The sequence below is a fragment of the Passer domesticus genome, chromosome 7 (assembly GCF_036417665.1).
Source record: "Passer domesticus isolate bPasDom1 chromosome 7, bPasDom1.hap1, whole genome shotgun sequence".
Lineage (NCBI taxonomy): Eukaryota > Metazoa > Chordata > Aves > Passeriformes > Passeridae > Passer > Passer domesticus.
The window spans coordinates 43797397-43821377 of NC_087480.1; the positions used below are offsets into that span (position 1 = coordinate 43797397).

General features: G+C 35.2%; 1 protein-coding gene across 6 annotated transcripts in view; it reads left to right on the top strand.

The window, feature by feature from the left end:
• Nucleotides 1–22200, top strand: part of CDC14A (cell division cycle 14A) — a 50695-nt gene extending 28495 nt beyond the window's left edge. For 4 of the 6 annotated variants that reach the window (XR_010366287.1, XR_010366285.1, XR_010366284.1 and 1 more), the window contains 10 exons: nucleotides 1976–2063; nucleotides 3635–3865; nucleotides 5987–6125; nucleotides 8335–8491; nucleotides 9037–9149; nucleotides 9726–9773; nucleotides 10796–10924; nucleotides 11863–12181; nucleotides 13315–14195; nucleotides 20468–22200. Coding sequence is in view for 2 of the 6 variants with exons in the window: in XM_064428072.1 (XP_064284142.1) it covers nucleotides 1976–2063; nucleotides 3635–3865; nucleotides 5987–6125; nucleotides 8335–8491; nucleotides 9037–9149; nucleotides 9726–9773; nucleotides 10796–10924; nucleotides 11863–12181; nucleotides 20468–20497 (1254 nt within the window). In the remaining 4 variants the exon portion in view is untranslated. The remainder of the gene's footprint in view (nucleotides 1–1975; nucleotides 2064–3634; nucleotides 3866–5986; nucleotides 6126–8334; nucleotides 8492–9036; nucleotides 9150–9725; nucleotides 9774–10795; nucleotides 10925–11862; nucleotides 12182–13314; nucleotides 14196–20467) is intronic. The other 2 variants (XM_064428072.1, XM_064428073.1) reach the window with 2 other exon arrangements.
• Nucleotides 22201–23981: the final 1781 nt, after the last annotated feature.

Sequence of the window (23981 nt, forward strand, 5' to 3'; positions counted from 1 at the left end):
CGAAAGTGAAGAGGAATAAACAGTGGAAAAAGTTAATTGACAGCACGTCTATGCACTAGGTGTCTGCAGTAGACAGTCTGTACCACAAATCTGCCTATTTCACTAAACTTGAAAGCATTTGTAGAAGGATTTCTGTATCCTGCAATGTTCCATAATGATTAGGTTCAAAAATTGGTATAGCCTTTGCAGAATTACCGAAATTAAATGAACAGGAACTAAAATTTCAAATATGAAATTGCTGCTTTTTGCTTACCCCATGTACAAAAATAAGAATTTGTTCTAAAAACAAATGGTAGTTTGAAATTCTGTATGTATAGTAGGTGTTAGTCTGCTTGAAAAAGAGTCTTAAAATAATTGACTAAAGCTATCCCATTATCTTGTTTAAGGCTTAACATTATTTTAGCATGTGCAAAGTACATATGTGTGAACGATGTTTATAGTATGCTGTTTGCTGAGTTTAACAAGCAAGAATTTGGAATCGTCTTTAAATTTTTGTTCATATTTTGGTATGTCTTATTTTTTTTCACACATCATGGTCAGCTTTATGTTTAGTTATGTCCCGTGCTATATTTCAAAAACTTTCCATGTTACAGGTTTTTGCTATGTTAGGTCTTCAAATGTGTGATTTTGTAGACAAAAGTTGCATACAACTTAAATGGAGCAGGCTAAAAGGAAATTTTGTTTTGTGTTCATAGTTCTTTCATCTTACTATCTTATAAAGGCAGCTAATTCCCCTTTTGTTGGACTGGAAGTAAATTACTGATTGGGTTTTTAGTAATAACGATGTTTGCATGTAGTGTCAAGCATACACATGCACACATATACAGAGACACCCATATTGATAAAAACTGAAATTATTCACCATGACCCCTGGAACTATAAGGAACTTCATCCACAAATAAAACTGGTGATAGAAATACAGAAGTATTTTTAGCTTACTGACTAGGACTTCTTCCATTAAGGGACATGGGGTGCTGCAGTGCTGAGATGTCAGTCTGTCTGGTGGGGGGCAGGGGTCCTGCCTTGGCACTGAGCTTGGTTCTCTAGTCCTTATGCAACCTGGGTAATTTCCAGGAGTTTCCATTGTGTAGGGACATTGGGAGCAAGCCTAATGGGCTCAGCTAAGCAAACAGTTGCTGAATTGATTACAGTGATGTCCATTATCAGAACCTTTCACTCATTAGGATGTTCTGATGAGCTGAGAGCTAAGAACACAAGCTTAATATTGCAGCTGAACCGAGTGCCATGTCCTTAAAAGTCATGCTGAGAATAACTGCATTGCCAAACAAGGAATGAGCAGTCTTCAATTAAAGAAAGAAAAGAAGGCAGTTTGGAGCTACAGTTCATGTTATGTATTTCCAAAGAAGCTTTCATTTTCAGCAGTGACAGAATTTGAAGAGCCTTTTTAGGTTTTCGTTTGAAAGTGAGCAAGAAATACAAAATGTCATAGTTTGAAAGTTTATTAAAATCTAGTCTCTTTATTTAATTTACACTTTTCTTCTGTGATTACTGGCTCATCAGAGCGTATGCCAATATGTAAATTTCAGCTTCTACAGGGAAAGAGTAATTGTTTTGAAGGCTAATTGGTTTTTAATTTGTTTTCTGTGAATTGGGTTTTTTAGCTAGTGCCTCACGAGAAAGCCCTTTTACATAATTTTTGATTAAAACATAGAAGAATGGTGGTGTTTGCCAGTGTTATTAATAGGTGTCCTGAAACAGTGAACCCTCTCAAGGAGAAATATTTTGCATAAAGGATCTTTCTGCTTTTATTGGAAAACTTAAGCAAGTTTTGTTTACATTTCATTTTATTAAGATCTGAGAAGCAGCTTGTTTAATTTGTCCCATATAGTTAAGCTAGCTAATTACATTTCAGGTGTTTCATTTTAATTCCACAAGAAGTAAAATAAAATCGTGAGTAATTTTTTTACCTTGTATATACAGATATTAAAATGTTTCTTTTCTGAAATTTTTGTAGCGAGTGGAAAATGGTGACTTCAACTGGATTATTCCAGGAAAATTTTTGGCTTTTAGTGGACCACACCCGAAAAGCAAACTTGAAAATGGTATGGTGTATGTTTTAATGCTGTCCTATGATCTTATTTTTCCAGCACGTAAAACGATCACAGCAAAAAATCAGAATGTATTAGAGGGTTATACATCAGTTTTAATCTTCAGAAATAATCATCTGGTGAGCATTTTACATATGCTCACAAAATTTAATTCAAAAAGTTTTGGAATTCTTCTTTGCCAGAAGAATTTGAATTCTTCTAACAGTCAGTAACTTCTCATCCTGTGACAAAGTGCCTGAGAGACTCAGGTCACTTGCTGTCCTCCTGGAACCTGACACCTGGTACAGTAAGTGTGCAGAACTAAAGGTGAGTTGCATTAAACACAGAAGACTCTTAATAGAGTTTGATGAAACAGACCAGGAAAGACTGTTAAAAGAACCTTGCCTTTCCTACTGAAGATACTTGGGGTATGTGATTCAAGTGGAATAATAAAAAAGAAAAAACTTGACTGCTTGACTGACAGGGAAAGTAGAGATTTGGTCCAGCTAAAAGGAAAATCAGTCATTTAAATACTACCATCAGGGGTTTTCTGACTGTGACTATATTATTTGTGTCACATTTGGTTGTTTATGTGAGAATGTTTTCTGAATATCTACCTGCTCTCCCCATCCCCTTCTTCTGCTCGCTCATGTTTCTTCTATGACTGAAATGCTGCCGGTTACAAAGTGTCCACTGAAAATTTAAACAAAAGCCAGAAAGAAAATATTTTGGTTGGTTTGGGTTTCTTCCCCAATCATTGTTGCAGCCCTTTCTTGCAGGATTTTTTCTAAATTTACTTACATTTCCCACGGAATTTGGAAAACCTGTGTTTTATTTATAACATGTATAATTGAAAATTATTAAATTAACCCACTTAAAATCCAGTTATGAAACGATAAATAATCCTCTCCCAGATGATTGCAAGTACACATTACAAAGCTACATTTTTCTCATTATCTTGTGACTCAAATTGCATTTACTAATGTGTGTGTGACTTGTCCTGAGCAGCTGTCTTGTGGTTGGTCATTGACCTCCCTGTGGTTGGTCATTGACCTCCCTGCCTGTCCCCCCATCCTCATCTAGAGGATCCTTTTGTCTCTCAACTGAGAATCAAGGCAATAAATCTCTCTTACTTCCCAGTAGGACAGGAATATTTTTGGTACTGGAGTTTATCCTTTGACTGTTTCTCTTGTCCATAATACTGATGAGCAATCTATTTTCTATAAAAACAGAGTTTACTCTTCAAGCATGCTTTTATTCTTTGATCTGCAGCTTGACTCTAGATAAACAGCTGTTCTGAAATGCAGAGAAGAATGGGGACTTAATCTGAGACAGTAGAGTTTCACATAGATTGTGTTTTAACTTTTCGCCTCCTCATACTTTTTATAATAAAAGTGGTCTTAATGAGCATTTCTTGGACAATTTTTTATGTCACTTAAAATGTCTATTCTGAATAAAGTATTAAAGCATTTTTAGTATTAGTGTGTTTATTATTCAAAAAGTTTTCAGGGGCTATTTTGTTTGGTGGGATTTTGAACTTCATGAACCTACGGCATTGAATGATTGTGGCTTTATATTTTTTGTAGGTTATCCTCTTCATGCACCTGAAGCCTACTTTCCTTATTTCAAGAAGCATAACGTCACATCAATCATAAGACTAAACAAAAAGATTTATGAGGCAAAACGCTTTACTGATGCTGGTTTTGAGCATTATGATCTGTTCTTCATCGATGGCAGCACACCAAGTGACAGTATAGTCCAGAGGTTCCTGAACATCTGTGAAAATGCTGATGGTGCCATTGCTGTACATTGTAAAGGTATGTGCACCCGTTCATTTCTGACTGAAGTTCCAAATAAGTATAAATCCATAGAGTGTATCCCAGAAATACAGCATTTAAAAGCACTTCAAGATTATGAGAGTAATAATGCTTTATGGTGCTTGACTAAATATATGCCAAATATTTGTTATTTTCCTGTGTGTATGTAGTCCTTACATCCCACACTGTTATTTACAGGAACTGACAATCTGTTGTTCATTGTTGTGTGGGGTTTTTTTTAATATGACTTGAAAACTTGAGATTTTAGTTGATGTAGGTTTCTTTTTTGCATTATGCTTTCACAGCATTATGATAATTGGCTAGGAAATGGAAAACACTAAAAGGTTTTCTTTGTGCTTTTTGACTATTCTACATTTTTCTGTGGAGTATGAATTCCACATTTCAAGTTGATGTGAGTTATTGTGATGCCAGCATTTCAAACCAGCCTAATTCAGCAAACCAGCCAGAAAATGCACAAAACATACTTAGTCAAGAGAGAGTAACAAAGGCTTTTAAGAGTTCAGCTTGATTTATGTTTAGAGTTGTGTAAGGACATTGTGGAGACAAATGTCTTGTCTGATCAGAAGCAAGAGTAATACTATTCATAATTTTCCCATGAACAATAAATATGCATATCAAAGATAAACAGGTTTATTTTCCAACAAGTTGTTATTGTTGCTAGAACCCAGAATTTTTGGCATTGATAAGCTGGGCATCCCCTAATTGGCTAAATAAAAGTATAAACCATGGATTAGCAGGAAATTGTTAGTAAATTATTGTCCAGGCTTAGCTGCTAAAGGAATATAACATACTTGGTAGTGAGTTAGAGATGTACTTTCTGCACTGAAGTATTTTTGGTCTTTTGTCTGACCATTTAGCAAGCAAATCAACAATCATGTTCTTTTTAGTTTTTATACCACCCTAAATAATTTACTACAGTGTTAAATCAACAGTTAACTCAGGCAGAGTTATATTGCAGAGATGTTCTGAGCACAGCTATTACTCTAGAAACCGCTTGTCTCAGATGAGATAGAACAGCTAATTGCAAAAGATTGTAATGGGAAGTTTGTACATTAGCAGAATGTTGGAGGAAAGAAATGAAATCAATACTTTGCCTTTTAAATGAGTTTTCAGAGCTTGTCTTCCAAGGTACAATTATGGACCCTCACTATGTGTGAACTTCTACCTTCATCCTGCCTAAATCATGTTCACTTCCAAAAAAGTCAGAGTTAGTGGTTAAATGTAAAGAGCTTGTAGTTGTGTATAGAATTGTCAGCAGAGATGTCTGGCTGCTTGGCAGTTTCCATTTGGATAGTTGTTGGTGCATAAACAATAGCAGGCTGCTGTGAGACTGAATTTACAAATACTGTATTTGTGGGAAATAAGGTTTAAATGGGGAAACACTTTACTAGTACATGAGACACAGAGCTAGAAAGAGATTAATTCTCACTCTGTAGTTTGAGATTTTACTGATAGTAAAAGCTAATTTCTCTGTGTCTCTGTTGTCCCCATAAAAACAGGATTAGTTTGGGATTTGTTGGGCAATGGGTTAAATTTTTTTAGACTATGAATATCTAAAATTATACACTGGTATAATTGCTGTTTATACAAATAGCAGTGAATAGTTTTATGTGCTGGTTTCACAACAAAACTGATTCAAAAAGAACCAGCCACTGAGCTGCTCTCTGTTGAGATGTGATGTATTTGCACCATGGTTTTTAGGTACTTGTGCTGGCCTCTCAAAGGTGCCTTGATTATGGTTTTTTACTGGTATCATAAATATGAAGTTGGTATCCAGCTTGATCACAGCTTTTTAAAAAATATTGACTTTTTTAAACAAAGTTTGGAGTAGAATTTTTCAAGTGCCACGAGTGATCACTCTTGCAGGTGTTCTTTTAAACATTAATTTTTCTGAAGTATCAAAGATTTGTCCCTGTATCTCTATCTAGCATTGAAATTGAATTATGTGATAAATAGGACACTGAATCAGAAATTATGTCTTCAAATATTAATACGGTGAATAACATTGCATGGAAGTTTTCTTACAACCCATACTTTTATTTGATAATTCTGGAATGCTCATCCCTTCACATGTGGCTGTTGATACTTGTGTTTCTGTAGCTGGCCTGGGAAGAACAGGAACACTGATTGCCTGTTACATCATGAAGCACTACAAGTTCACACATGCTGAAGCCATTGCTTGGATAAGAATATGTCGCCCAGGCTCTATTATAGGACCCCAGCAACACTTCTTGGAAGAGTATGTATACATATATATGTACCTGCTTTGCTCCTCTCCATCCCTGTCCATCTTGCACTCTGTATAGGATCTAATTTGTCTGCTGACACTTGTAAGTTATTGCCTGTTCAATAGATTTAAGGTTAGTTAATAGGGGGTTGAGATCTGAGTTATTCAGAAGCAGTCAGCTTCTCTGGAGTTCTGTGCATTTTGTCCCCTTAGAGGGGGGGCACAGGGCCTCAAGACTGAATGTTTCTGTTCTGAGGAATTTAGGAATTAGTAAAATGTTTTGGAAGTGGACAGATATGGGCAAAAGATTAAATCAACAAATAGGATTTATTAAATATTACCATTGAAAGAAGAGTCTTTAAATATTTTATATATCCTCTGTGGCTCTTAAAATTAATCTTGAAGTGGTACCATTTGTATGGTTTTACTTTATTGTAACTAAAGATTAAATAAGTACTTGGTAGAAAGCTTATGATCTCCATCAGATTCCTCAGCATGATGTATGAAACATTTCTCATTTGGACCTAGTAGTTGTAGGCAAACAAATGCATGGTTTTAATACAGCTTCAGATCTGGTCCTCACTGGGAATGAATGACAGTGATGCAGACAGTAAGTTTAATGTTATAGTGGTTTCTGTGTTGTCCATTTACAATTGTTGTGGTTATGCTGATATATTTGAGTTGATGGCATGGTAATATTTACTTGGAGGCATTTTCACTTTTATGGGACAAAACATTTTAAGAAATTCCACTACAAATAGGGAAAAGAAGATTCATCACCTCTGCTAGATAGTGTGTAAATACTGTAAAAGATGCACCAGCCTTGCATCCTAAAATCCATAGGATACTGGAGAGGAAGAGGTATTACTGTACTTCAAGAGAAGTAGAGCATGAATGAGGGGTTTTATTTATTTTCCAGTGCAACTAAGTGGACTTGCCTCTGTTTGAGAGGTGACTTGCTATTATTCAAAATACTGCAGATCACAAACTACAGGTGTTCACTGGAGCCAAATTAGTCTTCTTCAGCCAGTGTTGATGATTGGATAATACACTCTTAAAAATGACCTGCACAGCTTCAAAGGTGTCAAAGCCCAATCTCCTAGGCTCTTAGAGATTTGATGAGAAAGATTTGACTAATTTAGGAGTTTTTTTTAATAGAAGCTTTTCCACTTAAATGTGTATCGGATCAATTTGTTACTGCATGTACAATAATCTTGGAAGATTTCAATGGTATTTAAATTCAAGTATGTTTTCTAGGCTACTTCTGTTAGGTGGACTAAGTGGCACTCCCTCTCCCCCCACCCCTTTGTTCTGCCTTCTTGTGGTGTTTACTAGGGATGAAGTGAAATCTTTCTGAAGTGCTTACCTTTTGCATTTATTATTGAGCAAGCTTAGGCAGTTGGCTCAGAACCATTAGCTCTTAAGGTTTGCCATAATATTTTGTTTCCAAACAAAAGTTTCCAGTGAAAGTGTATTCTGATGTAATTCCTCACTGTTTTCTTCTCTGTTCAGTATAGGAATTCGATGTTCTTTCAACAGTATGCGATAGGGTCTCAGTTCTTGGATGGAGCTAGCATGACTGGTACCTACCCAGCAAACTTCCTTATCGAGGAGTAATGCAGACTCATCCAGAAAGTCTGCTCTTCCCATGCACATTGTAGCAAACAAATTCTTATTATTTTTATCACCTGTGTGAAAGATATATTTTTTCAGTTTCTGAAAGTCAGTACTAGAGTCCTAGTGAACTTTACATGACTACATCCACTTGCACTGCACAGGTCAGCTGTAGTTTCACTGCACAACATCTGTATCCAGAAACCTCACACTAGTAAGTTACAAAGTTCTGTATCATCAGTTATGCTACACATGATGTATATAAAAACATTTTTTAATATTATTTTTAAGTTGCACTTTAAGAGCCTTTAAAATATGATTGCAAATTCCTGTTTAGTTAACCTCTTTCCCCAGAAGGATTTGAGAAAATGAAGTTTTAGTACTGTTATGACTACAGACTAATGTGGTGATTCTGAAGGGGTTTCTGTTGTTTTTAAGTTTTGAGGTTTTAAAATTTTTTTGTGATAGACATGTAAATTATTTTTCCAGATGATGATGTGCAGAAGATTCAAATGTTGGCAGTCTGTAAGCGTGGCATGTTTTCATATGGCTTTTTATATGTATGCAAATGTGTTGATCTGAGTGGCTTTGGTTTTGTATCCTGAAGGAAGCAAGCAATGTTATGGCGGGAGGGAGATCTCATCCGGTCGAAGCAGATACAGAGAGGAGTTGATGGAAACATTAACAGAGTTCTTAGTGGCTTAAATGACATTTCCATCAGTGACAGTCTGAACAAAGCACAAGACTTGGATCAGTTCAAGGAGGTAAGTGTTCTAAGGAAAAATTTCAAGCAAACTGAAGCTGAGCTTTTAATTACTAGCTATAGGTAACTTCTAAATATTTTTAGAACAAATCTCCACTTAATAAGAAAGATCAAGGAATATTTAAAATTGTTATAGGTAATTTTTCAAGCTTCCAAAGGTTTGCATTACTTCAAATCATTCTTTTAGGATTTTCAGTTGTTTTCTTGAGAATGAAGGGAAACAAAAAGTCAGTGTATTCCAGTTTTTAACTAATAAGAATGCAGGTGTGTATCAATGTCCAACAGACTTCTTGAGGTAAATAAATGCTGGCATTAGGCTTGAGCATTGTGAACTTTGAGGTCAGGTTCTGCAAAAGCCCTATGTGAGTGTGTTTGTACAGAGGCACATTTAATGTGCCTGAACTATGCAAAGAGTAGTGCCATGTCTGCAGAAGACATTAAAGCAGCCTTCTGGGTTCTGATCTTTGGGAAGGGAGACAGTGCTTTCCAACTACACTGCTCCTAGGATTTGATAGATTCCCCTGCTCGCATGCTTTTGTTTCCCAGAATGATTCTGAAGACAAAGATGTGGAAGCTCAGAATGGGATAACCCAGGGAGATAAGCTGAATGCCTTAAAAAGTCGTAGACAGCCTTGTTCTGCTACAACTGGAGCTCTGAGGTAATTATACCAGTCTGAGGTAATTTACAGTTTTAAATTCTGTCTGTGCTATCAGATCCATGTCAAGTACCTGACCTTGTTAAAGGCAGTGGTACTACCTGTACCACCTTCTGTGGTGGAAACTTCTCCAGATATGTATCTATTAGTTGCAGATTTGGTTTGTTAATATTTTTCTTCTCTCCTTTTTTCTCCTCTGCCTCCCTGTTTAGGGATGCCTTCTTACTGTGTAGTAATAAAAGATAATGTAAAAAATACTTCAACATTTTCAAATTTATATCTAGTATTTTAGAACTTACAACTTGAACAAAATTCTTAATCAAACTTAGTTCTCTTTCTATGATTACTCTTCTGTACTCCTTACAGAAATTTAGAATTTTTCAGAACCAATAAAAATGTGAACTTGGAAATGAAACCTGAAGTAACTCTGTTCTTTTACTGTAAATGAAAAGACTAATTGTCAATAATTCTAACTCTTTATTTTTATATTTTAAGCCAACCTGAGACACACAGATATGACTTGGCAAAGGGGAAAGGTTTTTTATCCTTGGGTAAAGACTGCTGCTTTTGTTTCTTTAGGCTGCAAGACATGAAACTGAACACCAGGTCAATATCACAACACTTCAGGTACTAACTTTAAAACTCTAGTTCTAAATGTATATCACTTGACTGGGGTCTTAATTTTCAGTGTTTTGGATCATTGCTAATCAATTGATGTGATCACTATTTCAGACTTCTGAGCATAGGCAGGTAACAAACTTTTTAAACACCTGCAAATTGCATGCCTTACCATATTGAATCTAAAATAAAATACATAAGAAAAAAATTTCTATCATTATCAAGCATTAATCTGAAAAGAGCACATTTTTTTCAGTTTTGTGACCTGAATTTTTGAGTTGGATTTCTCCAGATGGTTAGCATTGGAAATGAATGTTTTACCCTTTCTTGCTGTGTAATTAAAGCTGCTCAATGTCATTTTCCTTCTGTGCTTGTAGTTGGAGAACTGTACCCAAGTTTTTTCATTCTTTAAGGTCTGATTGCTGTATCCCCTGATCTAGGGCTAGAGAAAAGTAATTTTTTTAATTAATTAACGTGGATAGCTGTAATATTAACAATTTGAGTAGTCCAGTGTAACATGCATACAGCTCATTATCAACACATAAAGGATTTTGTCATTAAGAATCCCACCCTGGAAAGAGCTGCATGTTCTATGCAGCTTTGTGAAAATTTTCATTTGGAAATGATGCTGACCTCATGAAAGCTACAATTTTGGGTTTTTGTACTCATACTTGCTCTATAAGCTCAAAAAGTACTCTTAATGAAGTTTACATTTAGAGTTCTAAAATTTATGATAAAACTTAAAATAAATCTATAAAAATTGGACACTTGGCCTTCATAAATTATCAAGGTGAAAAGTAGTTTGTAGCTTTTTAATAAGGTGCAGCAGGGAAAATACTTGGAGTGGATAACTGGAAAGTTTTTTTGAAAAATATGTTAAAGCAGGCAAACTGAAGTTTTTGCTGTTGAGTTCTGAGATGTGAGAATTCACACTTTTTAAAATACCAATCTATGTACTGATAGATTATGTGTTGGAGATGTGTATTTTAATTATAAAATCTTGCTTCTCACTGGAACTCTGCACTCTTTAGACTGAATACTTCCGGTGGCACAGAAGGATCCATATCTCCTCTGAAGGCCTCCAGAGTGATGGCAGTCACTTCACCATCTGCAGAAAGAATAAGCAGAATTTCCACATCCCCTGGCTCTAACCTTAAAAGGTATTTTTCTTTTTCTTATTTTGCTACAAATGCTTGCAGTATCCTACAGTGGTTGTCTGCACATCTGCAGCCTATTAAGTGTTTGCTCTTCTTGGCTATAAGACTTAAATTTACTTACAGTGATTTGCTGTTCCACTAGCCAAACTTCAGTTGCCTACAGATTTAAAAAACAAGCAAAACCCAAAATCTATCCTTCTGGTCTGAGAGTTTTATACGGATTGTGGCATCAGAAATACTACTGTCTTGTTCAAGTGGGTTGTCAAGATTTCTTTCACTTATCTCAGTTTATGGATGTTTTGTAGATATTCCCAGTAGTCTATATACAATTACTCTCAGAATATGGAGTGGTAATTAATTTTTTTATGAGCCCTTGATTTATTACTATTTAGCAATAATAACTATTGTCCAAAGTAATTATATATATTAAATGACACTCAGAATGATTGATGCATTTTTAATAAATAGGTGCACAAATATTTGCCTGAACAGAATAACCAGCTTGAAGTATTTCAGGACACCCTATTTCTAGTCTCAAATTTTGTCATATTACTCCTTGGTTACTTGAAGGCTTGTATCACAAAACTGATAGCAAGAAACAGAGGAGGAGTTCTTAAATTGTTCCATGTACACAAACTACTTCAGTGTAAATCAGATACTGCCTAAACATTTTAATACCATATCCTGCATGCATGTATGGCTTTACAGAGATGAAAGCTGGTCATGGTGTAGTGCTTGAATAAGCAAAACATGGAAAGTCCTTACAAAGAATTCTGCTTTTTGTTACTTAGGAGCTAGAAATCAGCCTGTGTGCAAACACAGATTATTTCAGAATGGTCTGTGTTATTCACCTAATGTCTTCTGAATTGTTTGTTGCATTTTTGTATTTGTCTCTACATACCTTGTGAATATTTTTTTCCCTGCATGTGTTTTCCATTCAGCGTTTCCATAAACTCCAGACTAGCCAGTTCTCTAGGGAACCTGTATGCTGCTTCAGATGGTGATGAGAGCAAAATGACATCATCGTCCTCTAGGACAGGTTTTTCTGTAAGCCATATCTCCAGTCACCTGAATGGCAGCTTGCAGCTGCCACACAGAATAAACCATGAACTGAACAACAACTTATACAACAGAAACAGCAGTAGTGGCAGCAGCCTGAGCAGCCCAAGCAGTTTTCCCAGCGCCGTGACAGATGAGTATGCACCAGCCTTCCTTTATGGGCCTTACAGCTCCTCCAGCACGATACCAGAGGCCATTCCTGTAAGTCATAGCCACAACAGCATTTTCAGGCAGCTCACTGATGCTTTTCTTCCTTGCTTCTGTGAGCAAAACTGTTGCAAAAAAAACCTTAACTCAGCATAATTCTCCAGCTTCCTCTAATATTTCTGAACAGCACCTTTGTCTGTTACCAGCACCTTTGTCTGTTACCTATCATTTCAGCTGCTTTTTTTCCCATCTCTTCTAAGCATCTGTTACATGGAAGCTTCAGGAACATAAATTGTGCCTAACTTCTTTTCTGACAACTTTTTTTATGGACCTTCTTACCCTTTAGATTTTATTTTTAAATTATCCATAACACAGTCTGTAAGTTAATTATGTGTCTTCATCTTCGTGCAGTAACAGATTTTAAGAAGCCTTTATATGTATCTTAGTAAACAGAAGGTAGAACGTCCTTAAAGATAGGGCTTATTTGAACAATTAGTGCTCTTGACTTGAAACCTACTCCTCTTCTAACACCAAATGTGGAAAGTATTATAAGCAAGATATTTCTGATGGTCTCACATTGCAGCTTTAATTCCTTAACAGCTTTGCTGCCTTCGGTTTATTTTGTGCCCTTTTTCTTTGTGAAAGAGTCTGTGTAAAGAGGAGGTACAGATAAACTAATGCAACTTGAAAGTGTTTCTTCACAAAATGTAGAGAAGAGAGACTAGAGAAGCTTCAGTTCTGAAATCAGAAACAGCTTCATCTATTCTAGGGAAAAAATAATCCTATATACTACTATAAACCTAAAACCAATTTAAAATATCTGATTTCCAAGGATTTGATAGCCTACTAATTATAAAAAACAGTACACTGTTTTTAATAGATTTTTCCTATGATTAAGGGAGCCTGTCAGCCTCTCTCAACTACCTCTGACACTTATGATTTTTATTTTTTTTTACTGGGTGGAAATAAAATTGTCTTTGTGTAAAATTAACTTCAGAGTATTGCACATCGCTCTTCTGTTTCCTTAGCACTGATAAATGGTTTCATATAAAGAAAGTTCTGGTGTTATACCTGCTAGTGGTTTTGGGTGTGGTAAGTCTGTCTGAAACAGCTATTGACATACATTGCATGTAACGAGGATGTCCTGCCAAAGGTCATTCATGGGCTGTGTTCTTTTCTTCCTGCAGAAGTGGAGGACCTGCCCTCTTGTTAGCAGCTCGGTTGTGGCACCACTCACAGTTCAGAAGCCACATCTCTGTAGCTTGGGAGTATGAATTGCTATTTCTGAGGATAGATGACAGTAGGAAATAAAATCTCATTGTTCCATTGTGGAATTAAATTGCATGTGTGACTGAAATGTAATCTGTATAAACAGAACATTGAAGTTAGTTGAGGGAACGTGATTCTCTAACTCAGTAGGTTCTTCCCACTATGGTAGATTCTGCTTGACTAAAGCAAGCTCTTCAGAATACTTATGCTTTCAGACTCCTTGCTTAAAAAAATAATTTTAGCTTCTTATTCACTACAGTTTATGTGGAAATAAATGCTGATATTCCATGATCTTAGAATCGCTGTTCTGCCCTGAGTTTAAAATTGAGTTTAAACTTTACTTTAAACAGCAGCAGCAGTAACTTTTTTGCAAGGGAGTTCCTGCTTGCTGTCACATCTTCACCTCTAATTTCACTGTTTTTCCCTGCTACGTGGGATAGTAATAAACTATGTATAATTGAGATTTTTCAAGTGAGATATAGAAACTGTAACAGTTTTTCTATGATGAAATAAGTTCTAGAACAAGAGGACTGTTCTTGTTTAACTAATTCAGTTTAATTTCTTCAGGCATAGAGATGAAGAGAGAGGAGAAAAACTGTATATCAAGCCAGGAAACAATGTTTGTTTGAGTTAGATTGATGCGTCTTTCATTTGTTCATGCATTCTGTTTGCTCTGGAAAATCATCCTTTTTAGGTGTTCCCAGTCTTCAATCCAATATGCTTAAAAAAATTCAGTCCTCAGGAGTTCAGTCCTCTGCTCCTGTTGAGTGTGCTGGAACTAAAAGTCAGTATACCACAGGTGGGTGAGAGCAATCACTCATCTGAATAATAAGTGGTAAATTGGCTGATATTTTTTTAATATCTCACTTTCAATACTGTCTCATATTTAATGTATTGAACAATAATTATTTGAAGAGTCAGCCCATTCCCATTCTTTTCAGTTGTTTCTTTTGTAAATTATATGCTGCCAGCAGCATTTTTAGGGAGTTTTTTTCCATATTTTACTTACATTATGCATAAAGCATGTGCATGTAAACTTACATGCAGCATCCTAAGGGGAAGAAACTCCTTGTGACTGTAATATGGCTTAGTCATGAAAATAAGCTGACATCATTCACAACAGGCCAGAATTTACAAGGGTACCAAATGATAATGTAAAGCATTACAGAAACAGTAAGCCTCTTTTTCTCAAGCAGTTTAAAGGCTGAATGTAAATATAATATCTTAAAAGCTAACAACTGTCATCTCCTTTGGAGAGGTAATTGCTGTAACTTAATGCTACAAATGATTTTTTACAGTGAAAGCCAAGTTAGTGGGTTTGTTCCATAAGCATAGGACAGGAAATTAAGTGGTAGTGCCACTACAGGTTTCTTTTGTATCTAGATTGTTATAAAACGTAGGATAATGCTGTGGTTCTCCATCTCATAAACTCTCAAGGTGCAACATAGTTGGCATTGACACAACAATTCCCCAAATCTATGTGGGGAGAGGGGGTGGTTTACAGTGTAACTTCCAGAATTGTAGCATGGCTTTCTTTATTAAATTCGTATGACTTAGGAAAAGGGAGGAAAACAAGGAATGTTGGTTACTGTGTTGTTTAAGGAAGAAGAAAGGAGCAATTCATGTACAGGTGAAATAGCCATGCTAGGAGCAGAGAGGTGCTTACAGCTCTGTGCATTGCAGTGAAGAAGGAAATTAATTGTTGTCTCTCTGCAGTAGGAGTGTTAATTAATGATGTAAACCATTAATTTAAATGAAATATCTTAGGCATAGTGTAAAGTTTTAGGTTGAATAGAAAGCATTTTTAAAGAAAAAAACCTTTCTAAAATGCACTATTCTCCTGTTATAAGAATATCTTTAATTTTCTTCCTGCCTATCTAATGACTTAATAATGCATGGAAGGCTATAAGGGATATAAAGGATATAACCTGTGAGTAATTATTGCCTTGATATTGCTTGCTCTTGAGGAGTAGAGGTTATACACAGTCAAATGCAGCAAGATCTTTAAACAAGATTCTATCTCCAGTCTCCTCTGAAGAGTGAGGTGATCTAAAAATACTCTATTTTATGTATTATGTGCTGTGATGTGAGAAGCAGCATTTCTTAGAGTCATGCCATGCAGAGTCTACATAGCAAAGTACAAGTTTCTGATTTACCTGTGAAGTCATATTCTTTCAATATAATAATGGCTAAAAAGTGTTCCTTCTTGGAATGTTTTTCAGGTATGAAAACATATATTTTCAGATTAATGCATTTGCTCCTAAATGTACCCTGTATCCCTGTGCATCTCTCTCAGTCACAGAGGAGTGCCCTGAATTGTTACCCATTTTATGCACAATTGACTGAGTGCAGTCACTGTGATGTCCTGAGCTTTAAGACAAGAGTAGGTTTTTCAGTCATTTAATCTCTGAATGCTCTCTGTCTGGTAGTGAGCAGCTCACTGGCAAATACAGAGATGGTTCATTTTGAGGGCAACATAATTTCTCTGAAAGATTAATCCCACTGATTGAACAGAGTCATGCTTCAAACTGTTTCACTTTTAACCTGAAACTTTCTGTATCTCTTTATTATGTCAGTGTTATAGCCCTTTGTCTTATTTTCTTGTTGTGGAGTTATCTCATGCTACTCATCTCAACTTGATTGTCTTTTGATAAGCTGAGTTAGCTCAAAAATCCTTTTGGAAAGATTTCAAATTCTTTAGTTTTTCTTTTAAATCATTCTGGTCCAGAAAGCTGCTACGCAGTGCTATCCTGCTTATAAATACATAGCTTCTTTTCTTTTCTTTGACTGTAATGCACTGGGAGCTGAAGGGGAGGGCGGAAAAAAAAGAGTTGCTGCCATTGATGACAGTGACTTCTGTTTATTTTATTTGAGTCCCATGTCCTGCATTCCTGGAGGGATTTTTAGTTTGATTTGGGATTTTTTTATTTCATGTGGAACTCTGTGGAAAAACATCATCTTTTTTTCTTTTAGTTGGTTGATTGGGGTTTTTTTTTTCCTTCCTCTCCCCCCTTCTTATGGGACCAATTAACCCATCAAGGAAGATTGGTTTTTCCTTACCACTTCAGCCCCTGACATGCAGCTGTTTTGCTTTTGGTGGCATTTACCAGTGGTCTGAAGCTCATCAGTGAAATACAGAATAGTATCAAGCTGCCAGTTCTGGCAGAATTCTTTTAAAAACAGAATTCTGTTTAATCAGTTCCACTTCAATGCTTTAGATGCTGAAATTACTTGAAGTCGTGACAGCCCAGCCTAGGCTTGTTGCAGTGTTTGTGTTCTTTCTAATTGGAGCACATCAGGTGATGTACCTGACAGAAGTCCATTACCTGTCCTGGTGCTTTGTGTATTCATTTAGCTCATCAAAGGACTCTTGAAGGATACTGATTAATTCTCTTTCTCTTAAATGCCAAAATCTCCCTTCTCCGAGTTCGATATCAAGCTAACCAGCTGTAATCATGCAGTACTTTTATTTTAGAAAATCACCTTATCACTCTTACTTATCTGTCTTTGTTAACACGAGTGGTTCAGGAGCATTTTGAGATGTCTAGCACAGCAATTTTTCAGTTCTAGTTTATGTTCACTAAACTCATTTGTGAGTTTTTCCTGCACTGTGGAAGAGAAGGTTATTCACTGATCCTTTTTTTTCCCAATGTTTTGCAATGAAACAGCATAAATACTGCTGTTCCACATTCCACTTAACAAAAAGAAAGAATAAAAAATAACCATGACTGTAACTATTGTTGTCTGACATGTATTTTTCTCTAATGGTATTTGTCCTTCATCAGTGCAATCTTATAATCCACTTTATTGTGTTTATGCTGATGAACTAGAAGAAAAGCTTGGTTTTTTCAAAGAAAAAAAAAAGAAAACTTGTTGTTCAAGTCAAAGAGAATAAATATTTTATTTTACAAAGTGTATGTTTTGATTAAACAGCATGTCTCACAATAACATTTGCAGAATTACTCTCTTCAACTATAATCACACTTAAGGTACTGCTGTAAGATTTTTGCTTTGTTCTTACAATAATTCTAAATCCAAATATCGCTCTTTAAAATGTATTTTTATTGGAGAATATGTAACTGGGTAGTCTTAAGATGAGTCACCTTTTGCTTCTATAGCTGTCATGGAAACTGGCAAGATGGAAACATTGCCAAAAAATTGAGATGTGTTGGCAGTGTTTTAAAATTCATATACATTATCTTTACCTGTAACATGGTTTTTCTTAGTAAGAACTTACCATTAATGAAGACAGGACAGGCTTTGCAAAAACCAAGCACTAGTGCATCTTGCTGGTGTGTAAAGTGGGCTGACCCACAGACTTCCCAGCATGTACATTTTCCCTAATGCATCCTGAGTTAGTTTAGTGACTCTTGTGTATTCCCAGTGGTTCGTGCCTGCAGCAACACTCCTATTGCAGCAGTGTTTTGGGAGAGTTGATGAAAACTTCCAAAAACTTAAGTTATATTATTGCAGTTATCTGGGGAAAGGGCATGTTCCAATCCTACCAAATAGGCCTAAATGCTGTAGGGTTATTGTGTCCTGAAACAGAGCTCAGATTCAGGCTGGCCTGGTCCTGCAGTCCCATTTAGTCAAATACAGCTCTAGTGCCTCAGTGGATTTGGTGCTGATTTTCTCTCCCAGGAGGTTTTCTGTGCTTCCTCTTGAAGAAAAATGAAAGTAATCTAAGCAGTTGTTTCAGCATAAACTTCATTAGATATCCTTAACTGTAGTGAAACCATCTAATTCTTAGTTCTTTGTTTAAATGTCTGGTACTTGGGTATAAAATAGCAAGCTTGACACGGCGGGGGACCACTGTAGGAATACACATTAAGATTTCTTCTCCATTTACTGATTTTCTACTCTCATCTTGGCAATTCAGCAGTCAATGTTCTTTAGACTTTTTCTTTTATTTTTAACTCTATTTTAAATAAGATTTTGTTAAATCCAGCAAATTACATGTGAAAATGGATTGGGTTTTTTTGTTTTTAATGAAGCTTTCAGAAGCATAGGCCATACTTTGAGTCATGGCAAATGTAAATTTTAAAATAGAAAACTCCTCAAAAGAATTAAAAGAAAAATGGAAAAAACCCCCACAATTACAGGCTTTGAAACTTTACAGTCAATCTCTTTAGACATGTGAAGAGATATGAGCACAAATGACTTTTGTGAAAAAGAAAAAAAAAAAAAAAGAAAGAAAACAACCAGCCTCTCTGCTATATTTAAATTTTTCAAACTCAAATGTGAGTCTGTATACTTTACAATAGCTCAGTTGTTACAGGTATCACCATGTTTTTAGTGATAGAAATTTATGTGAAGTCACATAGATTAATCTGAAGAAAAACGCTGTTTAGATTTAATTATTTCCCTGATTTCAGAAAATATTTTGAGACTTTAGGAAGAAATCATAGGGTTGTGAAGTAAAGTTATGATGAGGGTGGGAACACACTGAAAAACATATTTCTCCATTTGAAAGTAAATACACTGTGCCTACCATTCTGTAATGAAAATCACCAAAACCATGCTCTCCTGTTTCCAAACAACATATGCTGCTGGATATTTGGGGGGTTTTAATGTGCTTTCTTCATGGTTTTTCCCCCCATTTTTTTTTTTTTTGTAACTTGGATGGCTAACAATTTTAAGAATTGCAGTTTAAACTTCAGAATCTTTAATTTATGGTTTGCTGCTTTTATTGAAATCATGATGTAGAATTCCTGGTTACTGCTGTCTGCTGAGTGAAGGGCTGGTGTTCTCAGTTCTTTGTAACTAACACTTGCTGCTTTTGAGAGTGTAAAGTGCTTTCTGGTCATCTTTCATCTGCCCAAGCATAAAGTAACCTATTGCTGTGCAACATATGAAAGTATATAACCACACTTCATGCCTTTTAAAAATGTTTGTTAATCAGCTTTACTTGGGATTTTATTTCCATGGATCCATTTCAAATACTGCACTAATTAAGTGTAACCATCTTTCCAGTTGTTGAAATGCACTTCTGAAAATGAGAAGCCTTTGGGGATCATTAAGAGAGAAGTTTCAAGTGCTCATTAATGAAGGGCTGGCTATTCTTCTGCCTTGCTCTTACTAAAACTAGACCTTTTTAAAAACAACTTTGAAAATATGTACTGAGACTTAAAATATAGGGGGAAAGTAGTTGTGTGATATGAGTTAGATCTATAAAGGTGTATATAAATGTATTATGCACTTGTACTAATGGGTTTCATTGTGGGTGCCAAAGTGCATTTTCTGTAATGATTAGTTAGGAATAGTAGAAGAATGGAAGGGAAGACTGTGAGAGTCTAGTGTCTTAGGAGTCATGTTGGGCTCCAGTAGTTCTCTCTAATTCTGAAGAATTGATGCAGTTTTAAAATATGTTTGGGGGTTTGGGACAGCTCATCACTGAACAAGACATATTCATCAGAATGACTTCTTAAACACATCTGTATAGGAGCTACTAAAATGACTGGATACTTTCTAAGCTGATTATTCAGTTTTTAATAAAACTTTAGACTTCAGTAGAAACAGAAATGTAAATAAATACAGTAGAGCAAGTTATGATTTTCTCTTATATCCTGATTTCTTTCTAATCCAGATGAACCATTTGCAGTGCTTTATTTTCATCTGGTTTTGGTAATCATACATAAACTTATGCGTCTGTGTAATTACTGATAGAGCTTTTTTCCTCAATAATGAACTACATCTTGTGTTTCCTATATCATTATCTGAATCAACATCTAAAGTGAGCTTTCACAGTAGCAGTTGGATTCTCATTCAGGATAAAGGGAAACAATTCAATTACAGTAGCAGTGGTATTTGAAAGGATTTGTAACACTTTTATTAAGATTCTCAAGAAACTGGTTTGGAAAAGCGTAGGTACAGCAAAGTTGATGGACTTTGCTCAGACTTCAGTTTCTTTTATTTTATTCATCTTTACCTATGTAGAGATTCAGGTCCCCCCCAACTCTGTTTATTTTCCTCCTTTCTGTCCTTCCTCTACTCTTTAAGTGAAGAATATATGTTATATATATATATAAAACCTCTCCGGTGAGTTTTAATCAGTTTTTCTTCTCTGCACAGTCCCTTCAGTCTGGGTATGTTCAGTACTAAAGCCTTGCTGCTTTGGTGAAGCCTGCTGAGCTCTTCAAAATCGATGCCCTTCATGGTGGAGAAGAACTGAAGAAAAGAAGCTGCTCATTAAAAGGAGGAACCTTCAATACAAGGATGTATTAATTCCTTAGCACCAAGAGGAGACTTCTTAACAGGCAGAAATTTATTGTTAATGACTACTGCAGATGCACTGAAGTTGAATTTATGGAAATTACTAGCCCATGTTATGTACAAACTTAAATTTTTTATGTTGAGACAGCTTGAATATATTTCTAATGAGTTTCATTAAGACATTTATTAACTTGTGTACAGTGTTAAAATATGTATTAAGAGAATATTTTGGTAAACTATATATAAAAATTATGTAAAAACTAGAATATATTTTAATTTAGGGTCTACTTTGCTACAAAAATGTGTATTTTAAAGAATTTGTACACGTTTATCAAAGATACAATTTTTTTTTATGAACAAGAGATTTTTCTTGTTTTATGGGTCCATCATTATTGCTTAGAGCCTAATGTAATTTACTTTTTTACTAATTGGTCTTCTGGTAATTTGATGGAAGTCTAACTAGTGAGAGATTTGTTATTACAGTATCAACTAAAAGCACTTGATACATAGTCTGCTTTCCTCTTCTGGCTACGTTTCTTAAGGAAACACAATGAAAGAAAAATAAAGGGAAAATATTTGTTGAGATGTGATGTAATTACATCTTCTGCTGCAACAAAGAAGTAATTTATGTGATGACTCAATTGTACAATTAACGCTCTTTGAATTTCTTAAAGGATTTATGTTTTGTTTTCAGTGTAGAGCGTTAACTTTTCCTATGCAATATATGCTGCAAAAATGAAGGCAGACCAAACTGAAGTTGGTAAAAATGTACAATGAATTAGGTAGCACTGCATACATTTGGCAGTATGTGTACAATTTCCTTAGCAACACACAGTATATGTTGGACATACATTAAATTTTTATCTATCAATTGGATGCTTCATAAACCTGTACATTTGTTGTGAAGCATATTGCTGAGGTAGCCTCTGTATCATGGAAGGTTTTTGTCATAGTAAAGATGCTCTTTACTCTGTGGAACACACAGGTCAGTCAGATGTGATTAGGAATGAAATGGTGTTACAGGGAAGTACTAAAAAGATCATGTGTAGAATTTTCAGAACTCACAAGTGCATGGTAAGGAAAAGGATGTAAGCAACGGTGAGGGTTTTATTTGCCCCTCATGTGCAAGACAAAAACAAGACAGATTGGTTTCCTGTTTGTTTTTCCAATATCTGCCGAAACTTGAAAATAAAACTTAGTCCAGTTGTCAGTCTTTGTTCCTGAAGACCTATGAATACCCTGCATTTGCTTTACACAAATTGCTATGGAAAGTTGTACTGAAAGTGTTCAAAAGCAATACTGAGAGCAGCTATAAAAATCAAAATCACTGACTAAAATTTACATGCAATACTGTACATTTTTGCAACTGTGTATATGTAAAATATACACACAAAGTAGCATATGTGTGTATATATATACTATATACTGTATATGAATTATAGATTAATAAGGTAATTCTACCTCTCATAAAGAATTTTCTCATTTACTTTGTTATAAATAGTTTTCTTTAATAAAATACTGATTAATTTTGAAATGTAGATATATATATATATATACAGCTAATTGATAATAAAATGCCTGTATAAGCCAGCTTCCTTGTTTCTTGTTTTTTTCCTAGGTCTTTTGATTATTTGATCTCTAATTGAAGATAACTTCAAAGTCACCTTCTTTCCTGTAAACCATATAATGTACTTAAAAGTAGGATAACATTGCAAAAGACCATTAGCAAGATAGATATCTCTTAACAATCTCTCTAAAGGTTCTTACTTATGCTTTGTATAATGCCAGGTATTTAATCAACATGTTGATATTATGATGATGGCATTATATTTCAAAATACAGTGATTTCAAAGCTGTGTCTGAACCAAGGAATCCTTCCTGGGTGAGGCCCCTTGTTACAGGTGTAATATATCTTGATTTTTTTGCATATGCAACAGGTCTCTTAGTCCTACCAACAGCAGGTTCATTGTGCATAAGAATCCAAACAATTTAGCTGTCATTAGCTTTTTGTCCTTCCTTCATTTTAAAACTAATCACAAATGGTTCTAACATTTGTTTAACCCTGTTGCTGATTTCAGCAAATTAGTTGGATTACATGATTATTTTATCTATTATTTATTAGCCTGGCAGCTTCTCTTGCAATAGATGTAGACAGTGTATAACTGTTACACAGCCTCTCTAAAGGAATGGGAAAGCTGGGAGTAGAGTGGATGCTTTCCAAGTTGCCCAAATTCTGATGACAGTCTGATCTAAAAAACCAAGAAAAGGCTTCTGCCACTGCATTTGGATGAATAATTGGATGGTGATGGATGTGCAGAGTAAATAATATACAGGAAAAATAGCTAATTAAAAGGTTTCTAGTGCATAGGAATCAACCTCTCCTTTGGCCTTTTTATAGACTTTTATTGATTTATTAGATGAAATACATAAATACCAGCTTATGTACAACTTTTTTTTTTATTCATAAATAAGTCAGTATTCTGCAACAATCAACTTCTTAACAAGAAAAAAATTTGGTCGGGAAGGTCTTTCAGAACCTTGTAGCTTTTAAGAAATAGCCTGAAATTTATTTTACATCCTGTGTTCACTTGTCCTTGAACTTTACCATTTCTGTTCCTTCAAATATGAATATATCTGGTTCTGGGAGAACACGCTGTAGTGCACAAGACCTCTAAAAACATGAATGGATGGATGAAATAAATCTACAGGCCTCTACTGGGCATAATATTCTGTGGCTAACATCTTATGAAACAGTTAATCATCATAATCTCTTTTTGAAGTATGCTTTATAAAGCTTTTCAGTTAGGGAGGTATTTCTTGTTACAAATTCAGAGACTATTTTTCAATTACAGTACTGCAGAAAGAGGAGGATTTTAGTTTCTATAATAACTGTTCTTTACTGACAACTAAACAATGAAAGGCCTCAAAAGGTTTGACACTTGATTAGATCTACGCTGTAAAGTGCAGCAGGCAAAAAATATGGTAATTAAGGGCCTGATCAGGTAAATCACTGAGGTATGTCTTTAACCTTAATCACATGAGCCATTAATTAATTAAAAGTGAACATAGATGTTCATGTTTGTAACAAATCCACCTTTGGATCAATATTTTTGCCAATTGTTAACATGAACCTTTTTTATCAAGTAAAAGATATGCTGTATTGCAACATCCATTAACCCACACAATGTAACTTTTTTAATTTGAAAAAAATGTATACTACAACTATAACTATGTCCTAATACATTCTTTTGATATTGCTATTTGTTAGTATCAGGAGTGAAACAATATCTAAAAAATGCCTTGTGAAGGTCTCTGGTACAGATAATACCTTACAAGCTGTGATTGCTTTTGTAGCCTATACCTAATCTACCTG